Source organism: Dendropsophus ebraccatus, chromosome 8, assembly GCF_027789765.1.
Source record: "Dendropsophus ebraccatus isolate aDenEbr1 chromosome 8, aDenEbr1.pat, whole genome shotgun sequence".
Taxonomy (NCBI): Eukaryota; Metazoa; Chordata; class Amphibia; order Anura; family Hylidae; genus Dendropsophus; species Dendropsophus ebraccatus.
The window spans coordinates 84,939,701-84,955,128 of NC_091461.1; the positions used below are offsets into that span (position 1 = coordinate 84,939,701).

The 15,428-nt window shown below is 43.9% G+C and overlaps 1 protein-coding gene across 1 annotated transcript; it reads right to left on the minus strand.

Moving 5' to 3' along the window:
- Positions 1-4,169: 4,169 nt before the first annotated feature.
- ECHS1 (enoyl-CoA hydratase, short chain 1) lies at positions 4,170-14,899 on the minus strand. The gene is made up of 8 exons (XM_069979255.1): positions 14,791-14,899; positions 12,889-13,086; positions 11,267-11,394; positions 9,789-9,888; positions 7,779-7,883; positions 5,851-5,970; positions 4,563-4,630; positions 4,170-4,466 (listed from the first exon to the last, which is right to left on the minus strand). The coding sequence occupies exons 1-8, from the start codon at positions 14,873-14,875 to the stop codon at positions 4,401-4,403; spliced, it is 870 nt and encodes a 289-aa protein (XP_069835356.1). The 5' UTR covers positions 14,876-14,899; the 3' UTR covers positions 4,170-4,400.
- Between the last annotated feature and the right edge of the window lie 529 nt (positions 14,900-15,428).

Below are 15,428 nucleotides of genomic sequence, written 5' to 3' on the forward strand. Positions count from 1 at the left end.
TATGTCCACATGTGGGGTATTTACGGACTTGGGGGAAATTGCTCTACACATTTTGTGGCTTTTTTTCTCTTTTAACCCCTTGTGAAAATGAAAAATTCAAGGCTAGACCAACATTATAGTGTAAAAAATGTAATATTTCATTTTCACGCCACATTGTTCCACATTTGTACCCGTCACCAGTGGGGTCCATATGCTCACTACATCCCTTGTTACATTCCCTGAGGGGTGTAGTTTCCATAATGGGGTCACTTGTGGGGGGGTTCAACTGTCTTGGCAACACAGGGGCCTTTTAAATGCAACATGGCCCCTCGAAATCCATTCCAGCCAAATCCAGCCTCCAAAAGCCAAATGGCGCTTCTTCCCTTTGGAGGCTTACCCTGCACCCGCATGGTGCTTTATGTCCACATGTGGGGTATTTTCGTACTCAGGGGAAATCGCTCTACACATTTTGTGCTTTTTTTTATCTTTTAACCCCTTGTGAAAATGAAAAAATCAAGACAAGATCAATGATTTAGTGTAAAAATTTAAAATTCTTTACACTAAATGTTGGTCTAGCCTTGATTTTTTCCATTTCCACAAGGGGTTAAAAAAGAAAATGAATGCAAAACGTGTAGGTTAATTTCCCCCGAGTACGAAAATACCCCACATGTGGACATAATGTGCCATATGGGCACAGGTCAAGCCACCAAAGGGACAGAGCGCCATTTAGAGGCTGGAATGGAGGATGGAGGCCATGTCGCAATTACAAAGCTCCTGTGCTCCCAGGACAGTAGAAACCCCCACAAGTGACCCCATTCTAGAAACTACACCCCATAAGGAATCTAACAAGGGGTACAGTGAGCATATGGACCCCACTGGTGATGGACACATGTGTAGAACATGTGTCGTGAAAATAAAAAATACAATTTTTTGGAATTTCACGGCCCAAATGTGGCCGTCACCAGGGGGCCATATCCCCGCTGCCCCCCTTGTTAGATTCCTTATGGGGTGTAGTTTCCAGAATAGGGTCACTTGTGGGGGGGTTTCTACTGTCCTGGCCGCACAGAGGCTTTGTAATTGCATCATGGCATCCTCTAATGGGAATGGCGGCCATACCTATTTAGCTGGGGAAAAATTCAACCTGTGTTGATCCAGAGGAAGGCAAAAAACCCTTGTGAGGCAGACAACAATAGCTTCATCACAGGGGAAAAATTCCTTCCCGACTCCATAATGGCGATCAGAATAATCCCTGGATCAATGTGACCCCTGAAATAGGAATAAGGAACAGAATTTAGAAAATGTAGAACCCCAATGACGTGTGGTACGCCTTGAAGCGATCCAGTATGCAGAGGCCGGGGTGATCAGGATAGGTGGCACACTGGAAAATGGCGTCCTTCCTGATCCCCCTGTTACGTCACACTTTGCACTTCTTCTGGGGTCTCCTGTTTTCCATTGTGGAGGACGTCACCTGGAAAATGTTTCCCTGGTGCGATACAGGGTCTCCCTTTCTTCAGAAGCGCTGGGTCCGCTCCATGGCTGCTAAATATTAGGGCTCTATAACTACCTCTGATATTTTCGGATTGTGCCGCAAGCTACAGTAGCTCAGGCAGCGAGGGACCGGTAGAGGGGGTGCTGGTATAAAAGTTATCCCCGTACAGGTGGTGACCTTTATCCAGCAGTGGGAAGATCAGTTCCCGAACGATCTTTCCACTAACTCCGAGGATGGGGGGGGCTGTCATCTGGGGGCTGGATTCGGCTGTCCCCTCCTTCATACACTCTAAGGGTACGTGCACACTGCGGAATGACGAAGGATAACCCTTTGTGCATTCCGCAGCTGCCATCCGCCAGCGGACTGATGGAGGCGCGCGTCTCCTCTCATGTCACACTCCATTCTATGCACGGGCGGATTCCGCCCTCTGTCCAAAGAATGAACGTGTTTATTCTTTAGATGGACAACAGAATCCGCCCGTGCATAGAATGGAGTCTATGACACGGGTGGAGACACGCGCCCGCATCAGTCCGCCGGCAGGTGCCAGCAGCAGAATGCACAAAGGGTTATCCTTCGCCATTCCGCAGTGTGCACGTACCCTAAATCTGTAAGTGTACCCTGAGGTACTCTCACAGAGCTACGCTACCCCCCAGACACATCACTGGATGATGAGGATGAATGGAGGAAAGAAGGATCCCCCCATACATCCTCACTGGCTGTTTCAGTGTCGGAGGCAATAATAACGTATGGGTCCGACACCGAAAACACCCTGGGGGCCATCTTTATACGGGGACTAGTATATGGGGTATGTAAATGTGTAGTGGTGTAGTGTAAAACTTTATTTCATGTAGTGTGGTGTAGTGTAGTGTTTTTTACGTTTTTTTGACAGTAAGAAAAAAATATCTCTACACCAAAAAAGAAGCTGCTGATAAATGCCGCACTTGTGTGCGGTACTTATCAGCAGACAGTGGCGGTAGGATATAGGGGGGAAAAACGCCCCTACGCCAAAAAGGAGGAGTTGCTAATCAGCGGCGCACTTACGTGCGATGCTGATCAGCACTCAGCGGCGTTAGGGCGAATAAAAAGTAAAAAAAAAATTTGAAAAAAAAAAATAAAAACTTTTTTTTTTAACCTAAAGCAACTGATCAGTGAATGATATTCACTGATCAGCCACTAGGGGGCAGTACAGAGAAGCTGACGAAGACTGCCGAAGATAGGGGCCAAGGAAAAGCCTGAAGAGCCGGAAATTGCCGACGGGACCGGATCGAACCCGGAAGTGAAGACGCGCGGGACCCGATCGCTGCTCCGGACGCCCAGATCTGGTGAGTATAGTGCACCTACACTATACACACCTGTTCTGCACCCCTCAGCTACCTAGCTGAGGGGTTCAGAACCCGGAGACACTGTTTTTTAACGGTTTGATCGCCATGATGGGCCGGCCGGTACTGGCCGGCCTATCACGGCGATCGTGGGGGTGGCATCGGCGCCATCTTTTCCCCGGACACTAATGGTGATTGGTGCTGTCTCGGACAGCACCAATCACCAAAGCTGAATTTAGCTGCTATATGCTGATCTGTATTGATCAGCCTATAGCAGCGATCGTCGGCACGGGAGGGGTTAATCACCCCCGTGCCGACGAGCAGAGATGGCCTGCTATACATTATAGCAGGCCATCTTCCCCGACCGCTGTGTGTGAACACACAGCGATCGGGGAAACATCGGGCGTAAATTTACGTCCATTTGCGCTAAGTACCAGGGCGATAGGGTGCTACAGATTACACCAAAAATTATTTCTTTAGTCTTCACCCAACACTGTAGCTAAACCAATAAGGATTCCAAATACTCACTGTCTTCACCCACTATTGAATCTTTCACACTGTTGTTCATACCACTTTTAACATACTGTATAACATACTGTATAAGCTCCCCTATTCCACCATTGAACTTTAAGTTGCCATCTAGCTTAAAGGAAAAGTCCGGTGAAATTTTTTAAATTAAAGTATTGTGTTGCCCCCCCCCCCCCCCCAAATTATGCAAATCCCCAATATACACTTATTACAGGAAATGCATATAAAGTGCTTTTTTTCCCTGCACTTACTACTGCATCAAGGCTTCACTTCCTGGATAAAATGGTGATGTCATGACCCGACTCCCAGAGCTGTGCGGGCTGTGGCTGCTGGAGAGGATGATGGCAGAGGGATGCTCAGTGTCCCTCCAGTGCCCCGTGTCCCTCAGTGTCCCCCTGCCATCATCCTCTCCAGCAGCCACAGCCCGCACAGCTCTGGGAGTCGGGTTGTGACATCACCATGTTACCCAGGAAGTGAAGCCCTGATGCAGCAGTAAGTGCAGGAAAAAAAAGCACTTTATAAGCATTTCCTGTAATAAGTGTATATTGGAGATTTGTATTTGTACTTTAATAAATATTTTCGCCGGACTTCTCCTTTAACATACTTCATATAAGTAATGTAATTTATTGAAATTTCGTAGGTATGTTTGTTTTCACTGCTTATTTGTAATACATTGATCTGTTTTTCCATTGCTCTTATCCTCCGTCCACAGGTCTCCTCTCCTCCTTCTTGTAGAAAAGCAACAGTCTCACATCAGATACAGCCTTTATCACCCTGAGCTTCAAGAATAATAAGTAATATTCTTGGTATTTTGCGAAAAATATATTTATTCAAAATGACATAATGAGCCATAATATTCTCAACTCCTATTTTCCTTTATTGTGTATTACATCGCCATAGGTCACCAACCTCTCTCATAATTAAGCAAAACATAATGTAAAAAGGAAAAAAAGAATTGTTTTGTAAATTAGTCCACAAGATGATTTGCTGAAAAACATTCTTTCTGGAAGAAGTAAGGTAGAGTGTTAGGCATCAACTGGAGAATTATATCTAAATACGTGTCTAGTTATCCTAATAGTTGGATTCTAATGGTCACTGAAGTTGGCCTTCCTCTTCTCTACAAAAGCAGTCATTCCTTCTTTACGATCATCCTACAAAAGGAAATCACAAGCAGTGAATGTTGTGTTTTGTACATAGTGCAGCAATTATAGTGCAGCAATTATACTATACATAATCTTCAAACTTACAGTAGCAAACGTAGAGTGGAAAAGTCGCTTTTCAAGTCTGTTACCCTCTGACAAAGATAATTCAAATGCTGTAGAGAAATATAGAGAAATTGGTTTATTTTCATGAATGCAAAAGTGACTCCACCTTTAACTCATCTTGAAAGGGAGATCCGCAATCACAACCACTTTGCAAATGGTCTCAAAGTGTCACTGTCGTTTAAATTTTTTTTTTGCAGAAATCAATAGTTCAGGTGATTTTAAGAAGCTTTGTAATTGGGTTTATTAGCCGAAAAATGCATTTTTATCATGAAAAAGCAGTTTGAAGCTCTCTGAGTTTACTATCCACTAATATCCCCAAGTCCTTCAATGGCAGCTTTAGCCAAAGTTTGCTATTTAGCACATATTAAAATTGTACTCTGTAAGCATCATCAGAAGAAGGAAGACCTCTGTGGTACCCACTATTAACTTTGAACCAAGTAGAGTATGTTCTTAGCCAGTTGCTTACCCATTTACACATATTCTCAACAGCCTCATTTTATATACAAACTTTTTATGCGGTATGGCATAAAAGGTCTTTGAAAAGTCTAGAAAAAAAAAAAAGACATCCACAGCCTCCCCAGCAGCTCCAAATACAACAGTACAGCGAGAAGGGGAATTCGGGGGGAGGCAAAAAAAAATTATTTTGGGCCGGGGGTGGGGGAAAAAAAAAAAAAAAAAAAAGTTATATTCACCTGTCCCGGCACCTGCGCAGCACCATGTCCCGCTCCTGGACCCCAGCTGGCTGCCTTCTCAGCTCCCCTCCTGCTATGTCACGACCCGTCTGACGGATGCCCTGGTCAGCCAGTGACTGGGGAAGAACACTGCTGCAGTCGCTGATTGGCTGAGTGGTCTAAATCCCACCAGCTTATGATCTTTCAGCCATATCGTGACATACCCAGGAGAAGATGATACCTAATGGGGCATGGGAGTCATGAGGCACAAGGCAGGCATGGGGACTGGTAATCTAAGGCTGGGTTCACACTGTTTTTCCTATCAGTTTAACATTTATATTTATGGAAAAAACAGATGCAGTTGTGTGCCATCTGTTTGGATCTGTTTTTTAATTTTATTCCATTATAAAAAAAGGAATGGATCGAAACAGATGTGTTTTTTTTTTAAAGTACACAAAAATAGTGGTGACTACGTTTTTCTATCCGTTAAAAGCAGTGTGAACCCAGCCTTAGTGTCTTTTTTATTCCCACCCAATAATTTTTGCCATACTTTTTTTTGGATAACCACTTCAATTAAATGTCTAAATAAATCTACTCACCTCCATTAACAGCTTCTTTTGCCATAGACACAATAAGTTTGGAGTTTTTGGCAATTTTCTCCCCACAAGTAATGGCTTCATCCACTAACTTGTCTACAGGATACACTCTGCTAACAAGTCCTGTTAAGAAAGTAGAATTAAAACATACAGTACTTTTTCTCCCTAGAATTACATTAAGTCCTCATATTGGCAAACAGTAATAAAGCAGGTACCAAATTAGCCACACTGACTGACAGCAGTGAGACAGCAAACTGACAGACTTTCATCTGGAACCTAATTATTCTCACTGTATTAAGGCACTCTGTGCACACTGTGTAAAGGCAACCATACAGGGCTGCATATAGTGCTGTATAAAAGGGCCTTAGTATAAAACGTTTTATGCTGTCTACGAGTTACTGAAATTCATGGTGCAGAGCAACGCTTGTTTAGGAGTGCTTGGTTCCACACTATCAACACTTATCCTCATCAAAGGAAGATAGTGGCGAGGTTTGATAACTCTATTGAGAGTAAAAGAATTCCCAAAAATTAAAATAACACAACAGCAGCGATTCATAGGCCCCATTCACACATTCGCATATTCTGTCTGAAACTGAGGACCCATTCATTTCAAAGGCCTCATACACACATCCGTAGGTGTTACAGATCCATATTAGGGGCTGTGATGCGTGCTGCAAAAGATACAGGCACGGATCACCTAATTAATGGGTCTGTGCAAATGCAGATGGTTACATAGTCCTGTCTATAGTTGTAGGTCCGCGGCTATGGACAGCACTACAGAAGCCTTACAGAAACCTGTTTAATTCCACATACAAAGGTTAGCAAACCACATCTTTGCTATGGGCAAAATCACCGGTTGTTAAAGGGTTTTTCCGGCCATAATTGGCTGATTAGTTATGCACAGGATAGCTCATCAGCCAATGATCGTCGGGATGCCAACACCCGGCACCTGCACCAATTAGCTGTTTAGTGCCCACACCACACAGTAAACAGGGTCAGAAGCAATTTGTCTCCATTCACTGTGTAGTGGTGATGAAAGGTAACTGCAACTCAGCTGCTATACACAGAAGCTGAGCTGCAGTTAATAGCCGCCACAGCAATACATCAACCCAGAAAGTTGCAATAACTGGGAATATTCCCTGTGATGCACAGCTATTTGACATGTTCAGTGTGTTGTCCATGGTGCTGAACACAGAGCTGAAGCTGACTTAAAGGGCTTGAACGATTAATGGACTTACGTGGCCAATTACTGACTGTTCACGAGGATAATAGTTTAGTGTTGAAAGACCACGATCAAGCCGGCATGATGTGTGCAGCGATGGTCTGCTGTGCATTGCTCTGTGTAATAGGAGCAGCAGACCGCCAGTGACTTAAATGGGCTGCCCAAACTATTTAAGGATTTTTCGTGCAGCCCCTTCTGCTGCTTCCCGCTAGCTGTCTGTGCATGTAATAGCACAGGCAGCAAGCAGGGAACGAGCGGGAAACAAGCGCTGGGCTGACAGGTCAGCGCTCTCTTCCTCAGAACATCAGGCTGTGTAATACGGCCTTTAGCTGCTATGTGCTGGTGACTTTTATGCACACTGTCAAAACTCCAAACAAGCCTTCTGTTCTGTGAATGATATACCCCGCATGTGTATCAGCATTTCCTTGGCTGATGTCACACAAAGGGGGGGGGGGGGGGTGCCAATCAAAGAGCAGGAGACATGGTAAGGACTTTGCTGAGCAGACACACTGCACAGACTTTGTGACTTAAGGGTGGCTGAAGACTGCCATGAGGACTCCAGGCTCATTCACATCTACAGAATTAAAATTTAATAACCAGATATCTGTTACACAGAGAGAGCCAGCACAGGTAAAAATGTATGCAAGTTCTGAAATAGACACTTGCTAAACATTTCTAGGTCACTTTTAAGTATATCATGTTACTGTACCTGCTTCCTTGGCTTCTTGGGCACTGATGCGGTCCCCAGTAAGGACCATTTCCATAGCTAGGGATTTTCCAACAACTCTTGTGAGCCTTTGGGTACCTCCAGCCCCTGGGAACAAGACAAAAGACAGTCGGGAAATGACATAACTAGAAAAAAAAAAATATTATAATAGATCAGCATAAATACATAGGGTGGGATTATACAGTCAGGGGGTGTGAATGTTTTACATTGAGGGGCATGTATGCCTAATACACACCCTCTGACCCCCTGTATATTCACACCCATCACCTGATATTAATAGAGCTAATATAGGGAGGAACAGAGCTTGATGCAGCATCACTATTAGGCTACACTCACACACTGTAATGAGTTTAAAAACGTATGGCTGTATTGGTTATTGAACACAACGGCCGTAGGTTTCCAAATTAATTGTTTTTAATTGGTTTCAATAGAATAACGGTCATTGGCGTGCACACAGTGCATTAACTAAAGCAGTTGTTCTCTGCGGTCATAATAAATAAGGAACCTGTCTATTTTCTACGGCTGTTGTTTGCAATCAATACCCGAAAAAAATAGACTGTTCACACACAGTGTTGATGTCCTGCCGGTGGTAGTGTGAATGAAAGTCAATGGTTAATTGGCTTTTATTCACACCCATTTGGCCGGCAGACTTGTATATGCCTAATGCATTATTGGCCGGAGAAACAAGTAATACAGCAGCCGTTGTTTGACATTCAAAACTGTCGTGTCAAACAAAAGCTGTTCTATTAAAATGTGCAAATATAGCCTTAAAGTGAATTTGTCATCAGTAAATTATCTACTGTTTAATTCAAGTTTTTGTGCTAAACATTTTTTAAGAACTTTTGTTGATTTTTTTTTTTTTTACAGTTTTTAATTTTACTGTGTATATTATAAATTAAATAAATAAATCCTGAAATCTTGCAGTTCCTAATCTTACCACTAGGCTTAAAACTAGCTGAGACTTCCTGTTCTGTCTGTGGTGATAAGAGGAGGCTGGTGTGAAGTAATCTGTACAGCCACTTGTGATACCAGTAGATTGTAAGAACCAGTATAAAAATACAAAAAAAAATTAAAGGAGTAGTTCACACAATTTGTTTTTTTACTTCAAATGAACCGATCCCAGCAAGGGCCAGAGATTTGTAATTTACTTCTATTTAAAAAAAATCCCATGTCTTTTTCCAAGTTGATCCCAATTTTTTTTTGTGGACTACCCCTTTAAATAAAAAAAAAATAACTAGAAACAGATCAGAAAAATTTCATGTTTTAGTATCTGTCTCTAATACGTTAAAGAAAATGTAGGCGATACATTCCCATTAAAACCAAGCTTCTTGTATGAAGAGCCAGAATCTAAAAGGAATGAAAAAGATAAAATATACAGCTTCTGCAGAAATAGTTTGTACACTGGCAGACAGAGAGGCTTCATCTTTTCCAATTTAAGTATACACCAAAATGTAACAACCGTTTACATGTCATGGCATGTATGAGTTTATTAAAACTTCTGGCTATAGTAAAGGGAATGTTCGGGGAGCAGATGACATTTAAAGCCTTCTGCTCTCTCCGAAGCTGAAACTTTTTCTTGCCTCCCCCCCCCCCCCCTTCCTAGATGTGGAGGGACGTGATGTCCAATAGCTGCAAGGTGTCTCCACAATATCGGAGACACTACGCAGTCGACATTCAATATGGGTGTAGTTTCGGCCGCACGCAATGACTGCGACTTAGCCCTGCCCCTCCATGGCTTGAAAGGCTTCCTACCTAGAAGAGGGCTCTCAGAAAGTGAGTGTCAGGGAGCAGAAGGCTTTAGCGGACAACCCATTAAAACCACTAGTATAGCAAAACAGGGGACTTTATAGTGAAAAAATGCTCCCTTTATTATCCATATGTGGTTTTGTTTTGTTCAGGAGGAACTTTTTTTTTTTATTAATATGCAAATGCGTTATAAGTGTCTTACCAGGATTTAGGAAACCCCACAGTCATTTAGATATGCAAGTGTACCTGGAATGGTTCCTAGCAAGATTTCTGGTTGCCCAAACTGTGCTTTCTCTCCAGCGTAGATAATGTCACACATCATAGCGAGCTCACATCCTCCTCCAAGCTATATGCACACATAAAACATTGGCAGCCATTAAATGTGGTCATTCAATGGTATGCCATACTTATTATATGACAGTAATATGTTGAAATATTACACTACTGTAAAGGAGAAATTTAACAAAAGTTTTTATTAAAGTATTGTATTGCCCCCAAAAGTTATACAAATCACCAATATACACATTATTACAGGAAATGCTTATAAAGTGATTTTTTCCTGCACTTTCTACTGCATCAAGGCTTCACTTTCTGGATAACATGGTGATGTCACGACCCGACTCCCAGAGCTGTGCGGGCTCTGGCTGCTGGAGAGGATGATGGCAGGGGGACACTGAGGGACACAGGGCACTGGAGGGACACTGAGCATCCCTCTGCCATCATCCAGCATTGTGCTATTACATGCGAGCGGGAGGGAAGGCTGTGGGGAGCTGCGGGGGGCTGTCTGGGCGATAGTTAGATCATGGGAGCAGCCCATATAAGATAGCAGCAGTCTGCTGCCGCCGCTCCTATTGCACAGTCTAGGCCCTGCCCCATTAACAGCCATTGGTACGGGCTGGCCTAAAGGTCTAGGCCCCATCCCTCTAGGATGGCCCATACTAATGGCTGCCTATGCGTCCTGTAATTACATGAGGGCACGCACACTTTGTGAATAGGCTCCGGATGGCCTAAACAGATCACCAGTGGAGAGGATCCGATCCACTGACAAGTATGGGCAGATACCAGTTTCTCTGTCCACCATTCATGTCAGTTGAGAAACATCAGGGAACAAACACACTGCAACCATTGCAGGAGGAACACAAGCTGGTGGTGACGGCATTAGGGTCTGGGGAATGTTTTGGTGGCATTCTCTGGGCCCAGTTATCTATGTGGAAGACACACTCAAGCAATATGGGTAAAAATCCATCTGTTTTATTTATTATTATTATGATCGTTACAGATCATGTAGAACCATACATGCTTATTGTGTTGCCTGGTGCATGGGATCTTCCAGCTAGATAACGTGACATGTCACATGGCTACAAATGTCTGATATTGATTGAAAGAGCATGACCAAGACTTTGAAGTATTTCCCTGGCCCCCTAATTCCCCAGTCCTGGACCCAATTGAGCATTTGTGGGGCCACCTTGTGATAACAATTGCCCCAATCTGTGGATCCCCTTCAAACCAGTCAAGAGCTTGATGGATCACCCCCACTTCAGCCTTGGGGATGCACTGCAGCCAGCATGGCTTTAGATACTGTCCCTGTGACAATTGCCCAGGACCTTACCGAGTCATTTCCAGCCCATCTACTTGCTGTTTATGCTGTTGTTTATAGACAACCAAGGTTTGCTGCTGACTGTCTATGCCCTAAAGAAAATCTGAACATATAAGTGATGACTTACTGCAAAACCATTAACAGCTGCAATAACAGGTTTCTTAACAGTAGAGACACGATTCCAGTGGGACAAGAAGCTTCCCCCATAGCACTCTTGGAAAGTCCGGTTTTGCATCTCTTTGATATCTGCACCAGCTGCCAAAAATACAAAAAAAAAAAAAAAAAATCATTCAAGCAAGTGCTCTCACCTCATCAAAACAGCATGAGATTTCTGAGGCATGACCGCATTTCAACGTGGCTCCCATTGACTGTTAGAAAAACTCACCTGAAAACTACCTGAAACTTAACAAGGTGTGAAAGAATATCTGACAAGAAAACATAGGTGGCAGGATCAACCCCGGAGAGCAAACAAACTATGTAACTATGAACAAAAGAATTTTTTTTAACAAACCAAAAACAATAAAAAGTACAATAAAAACATTACAGAACTGCAAAAAAAGTGAAAACAACTCTGAATGGCAGCTTGTGATTATATATATATCTCCTTTCCTAGCCCCATACATGGATAAGATCTCCTTGATTAGACAGCCTAAATGGAAAACCTTAAAGGACAACTCCAGCCAAAACATATTTTTAATATGTTATTACATAAGCAAAGTTAGACAAATTCCTAACGTACATTAATTATGGGAAATGCACATATAGTGCTATTTCCCTTAATTTAGTAGATCAAGCAGGCTTCAGATTCCCTAAAACATCATGACGTCACGAATCAGGTGTAATTGCTATGGAGTGTCCAGCAGGGGGCTGTTGAAGTCTATGTAGTGTATTGTATATGCTACTGTATGTAATGTATCACAGGGACACAGGGCATCTCCCTCTCTCCCTGTGCTGCCGATGACCAGGCTCACACCGGGAGAGAGGGAGGGAGATAGCTTGCACCAAGCAGGGAGGGAGAGAGGTGCTCGTACATCTAACTACCTCCCCCCCCCTCCCTCCCTGCTCGGTGTGTGGGACACATACACACTGTACTACTCCTGCCATCATCTGCTCATAGTATGAGGAGATGATGGGGGAGTAGTACCAGGCCGATTCCCATCGCCATAACCACCCCACATTCCAACCAGCATACATCCCTCCTTCCGGCAGCGGGTGTGGATGGGGGGGGGGGGTATGCTGGTTGGAATGTGGAATGGTTATGGTGATGGGGATCGGCCTGGTACTACACCCCCATCATCTGCTCATACGAGGAGTAGTACAGTGTGTATGTGTGCCACAAAACAAGCAGGGAGGGAAGGGATGCTAGGTGCCATCTATCTCCCTCTCTCCCGGTGTGAGCCTAGTCATCAGCATGCCCTGTGACCCTGTGATGGAGTCACTAACACTACATTACATACAGTTGCACACAGACATCTACATATAGTGCACCCCCCGCTGGACACTCCATAGGAATTACACGTCACAGTTTTTTAGCGAAATTGAAGCCTGCTTGATCTACTAAATTGCACTATATGTGCATTTCCCATAATTAATGTACATTTGTACATAATTTGTCTAACTTTCCATAAGTAAAAACATATTAAAAAAAAACTTTTGGCCAGACTTCTCCTTTAAAACTATAGCTTAAATCTGTAGACCAAGCAACTTACATTTAATTTGTAATATTCCGTTTAAAAAGGCAAAACTAACCAGCAAATGCTTTCTCGCTCCCTGTGATAACGATTGCCCCAATCTGTGGATCTCCTTCAAAAGCATCAAGAGCTTGGTTGATCTCTGTCATGAGTCCATCACATAGTGCATTCAGTGCTTTGGGACGGTTCAGTTGTATTAAACCAACATTTTGGCTTTGCCCTCTGCGTTCTACCACAATGTACTGATATGATGGCCCTGTAAGAATGAAAAACACAGCAACATGAACATAACTAGTGCATGTCTACATTTATAACTCACTACAGGAGGGACACAGTACAGTATACAAAGATCTATATAGCAGCATGTTACTATACCATACATTACACAGTAACAAACTGATTACCAAGAAGAGCTTACAATCTATGAGAAAATGTAGTCCCAAATCCTGACTCATCTGAAGCGCCCCTTTATTAGTTTAACATATTCCTAGCCCAAATTTTTTTTTTTTTTTAATTTCTAATGCCATTTACTCCAAGGGGCCAAACTAGTCATCCCTCATAAATGGACATCTCCTGACCCTCAAACCTTAAAGGGGCTATCCAGTACTACAAAAACATGGCCACTTCTGCACCACTCTTGTCTGCAGATTGGGTGGGGCTTGATTGCAAACCACCCCTGAACTGGAGACAAGAGAGGGGCAAAAGTGGCCATGTTTTTGTAGCACTGGATAACCCCTTTAGGGTACCTATTACAAGAAAAAAAACTCTTGACATGTGATCAGTCCTGGTCTAAGTGTCCAGACTGTGACCAATGGGCAGAATGATTCAGGAGACGTCCACCCACACCATGATTCTCTCCCAGCTGTGTTATGTGACCTGGACGGCTGCATAATATAAGCCTATGGGACCAACCAGGTCGGAAAACGGCCCAGACCAGGAGTGAAAGTGTGGCACGCTGACTTCTCCTAATCATTCACAGTCCAAATACTCACCCCCCCCCCCATAAAACCTGATGTGTCTGTGTGACTGCGGTATAGGGGACAGACCTCTGAGAGCCCCTATGTCATACTGCCTACAACATAAGGGAGAAGTTCCACCTTTAGGGTCTGTTCACATGTACAGACTCGCTGCGTATTTATCGCTGCTAGTTTCTCGCACATAAATCCACAGCGATACTGATTGCTATCAAGTCAATGTATGTGTATTCTCGCTGCGTGTTTGGTGCAATTTTTACATGCGAGTTTTGATTTTCACAGGCAAGTTCAACACCACAAAAACGCAGCTACTTTCATGCGAGTTCTGTGCGAATTTTACGCAGCTAGTCTGTGCATGTTAAGAACAGACCCTTAAAGGGGTTATCCAGCGCTACCAAAACATGGCCACTTTTCCCCCTCTCTTGTCTCCAGTTTGGGTGGGGTTTTGGGCTCCATTTACTTCAATGGAGCTGAATTGAAAACCGCACCTGAACTGGAGGCAAGAGTAGGGGGAAAAGTGGCCATGTTTTGGTAGCGCTGGATAACCCCTTTAAGGCACTGTCTTGTAGGCAGGTTACACCGTTGTCTGACATAAAACAATACAGCATATGATAATACACTGCCTATCCATTGTGACCTTGTCAGGAACCGTGTGCAGAAGGGCTGACGTTAGTGACTGTAGTGTGAACACATCCCTCATACTGTGACTGTATAACATCTTCTACCAGGCAGCTGCCCATATGGCTGATGCAGAACTATACATCCCAGCATGCCTGCACCTGTCACGACGTGCTGGGAGCTGTAGTTCGCGCACAGGTGGCGAGGACTCTTTTATAAGTCAGCCTTCTCTTCTAATAGGTCACACAGCAAGAGGATGGACACCAGCGCCGCCCGTCACTTCTCCAGTCACAGAGGCTTGTCACCGTTCACCGTGTACGCGAAGTACACTGTATCCATTTACAATGACAGGTCCCTCCTCCACATACCAGCACTATACTGTCTGTAAAGCGCAGGATGAACATGACATCTGGGTACTGCTAGCCGAAAGACCCCTCTACAGAGCGCCGCCATCTTCAGCTTCTGCGCCTGCGCAGTTCAGTCCTCTGGCCTTTACCTGACAGCGTGTCTTTGTACGCATGCGCTGTGAGCGGGCGGCTGATAGCAGAGACGGGTTTGTACAGTTTCTAGAGGTCACCCTTCACTACCACCGTCATGCACTATAGGTAGGACGGACAGTCTGTACCTGCCTTTAATAAAGTTATATTATTTTGTAGTATAACTATTTCATTAAATGTATAGTTTTTTTTAGATACCATCCTTTTCCATTGGCTAGCAGCATTAAGGGATGACAAAGGCTCCTCTGCTGCCACCAACATTTATGTCGCTTAGGTAGCCCTGCAGTTCCCGAACCCCGGCTCTGATCAAGTACTGCTGCACAGTATTATACAGAGCAGGGTCTGTTTCACCCAGTGTACTGTACATTCTTACCAATACGTTGGGGGAAGCTGCCCAACCTGATCGCTCTATAGAATATCACACTGTGCTGTAGACCCTGCACATTGAGCAATGATAGCAATCAGCGATTGATGTGCAGAGACTACTACACACACAGCGATCATGTGTG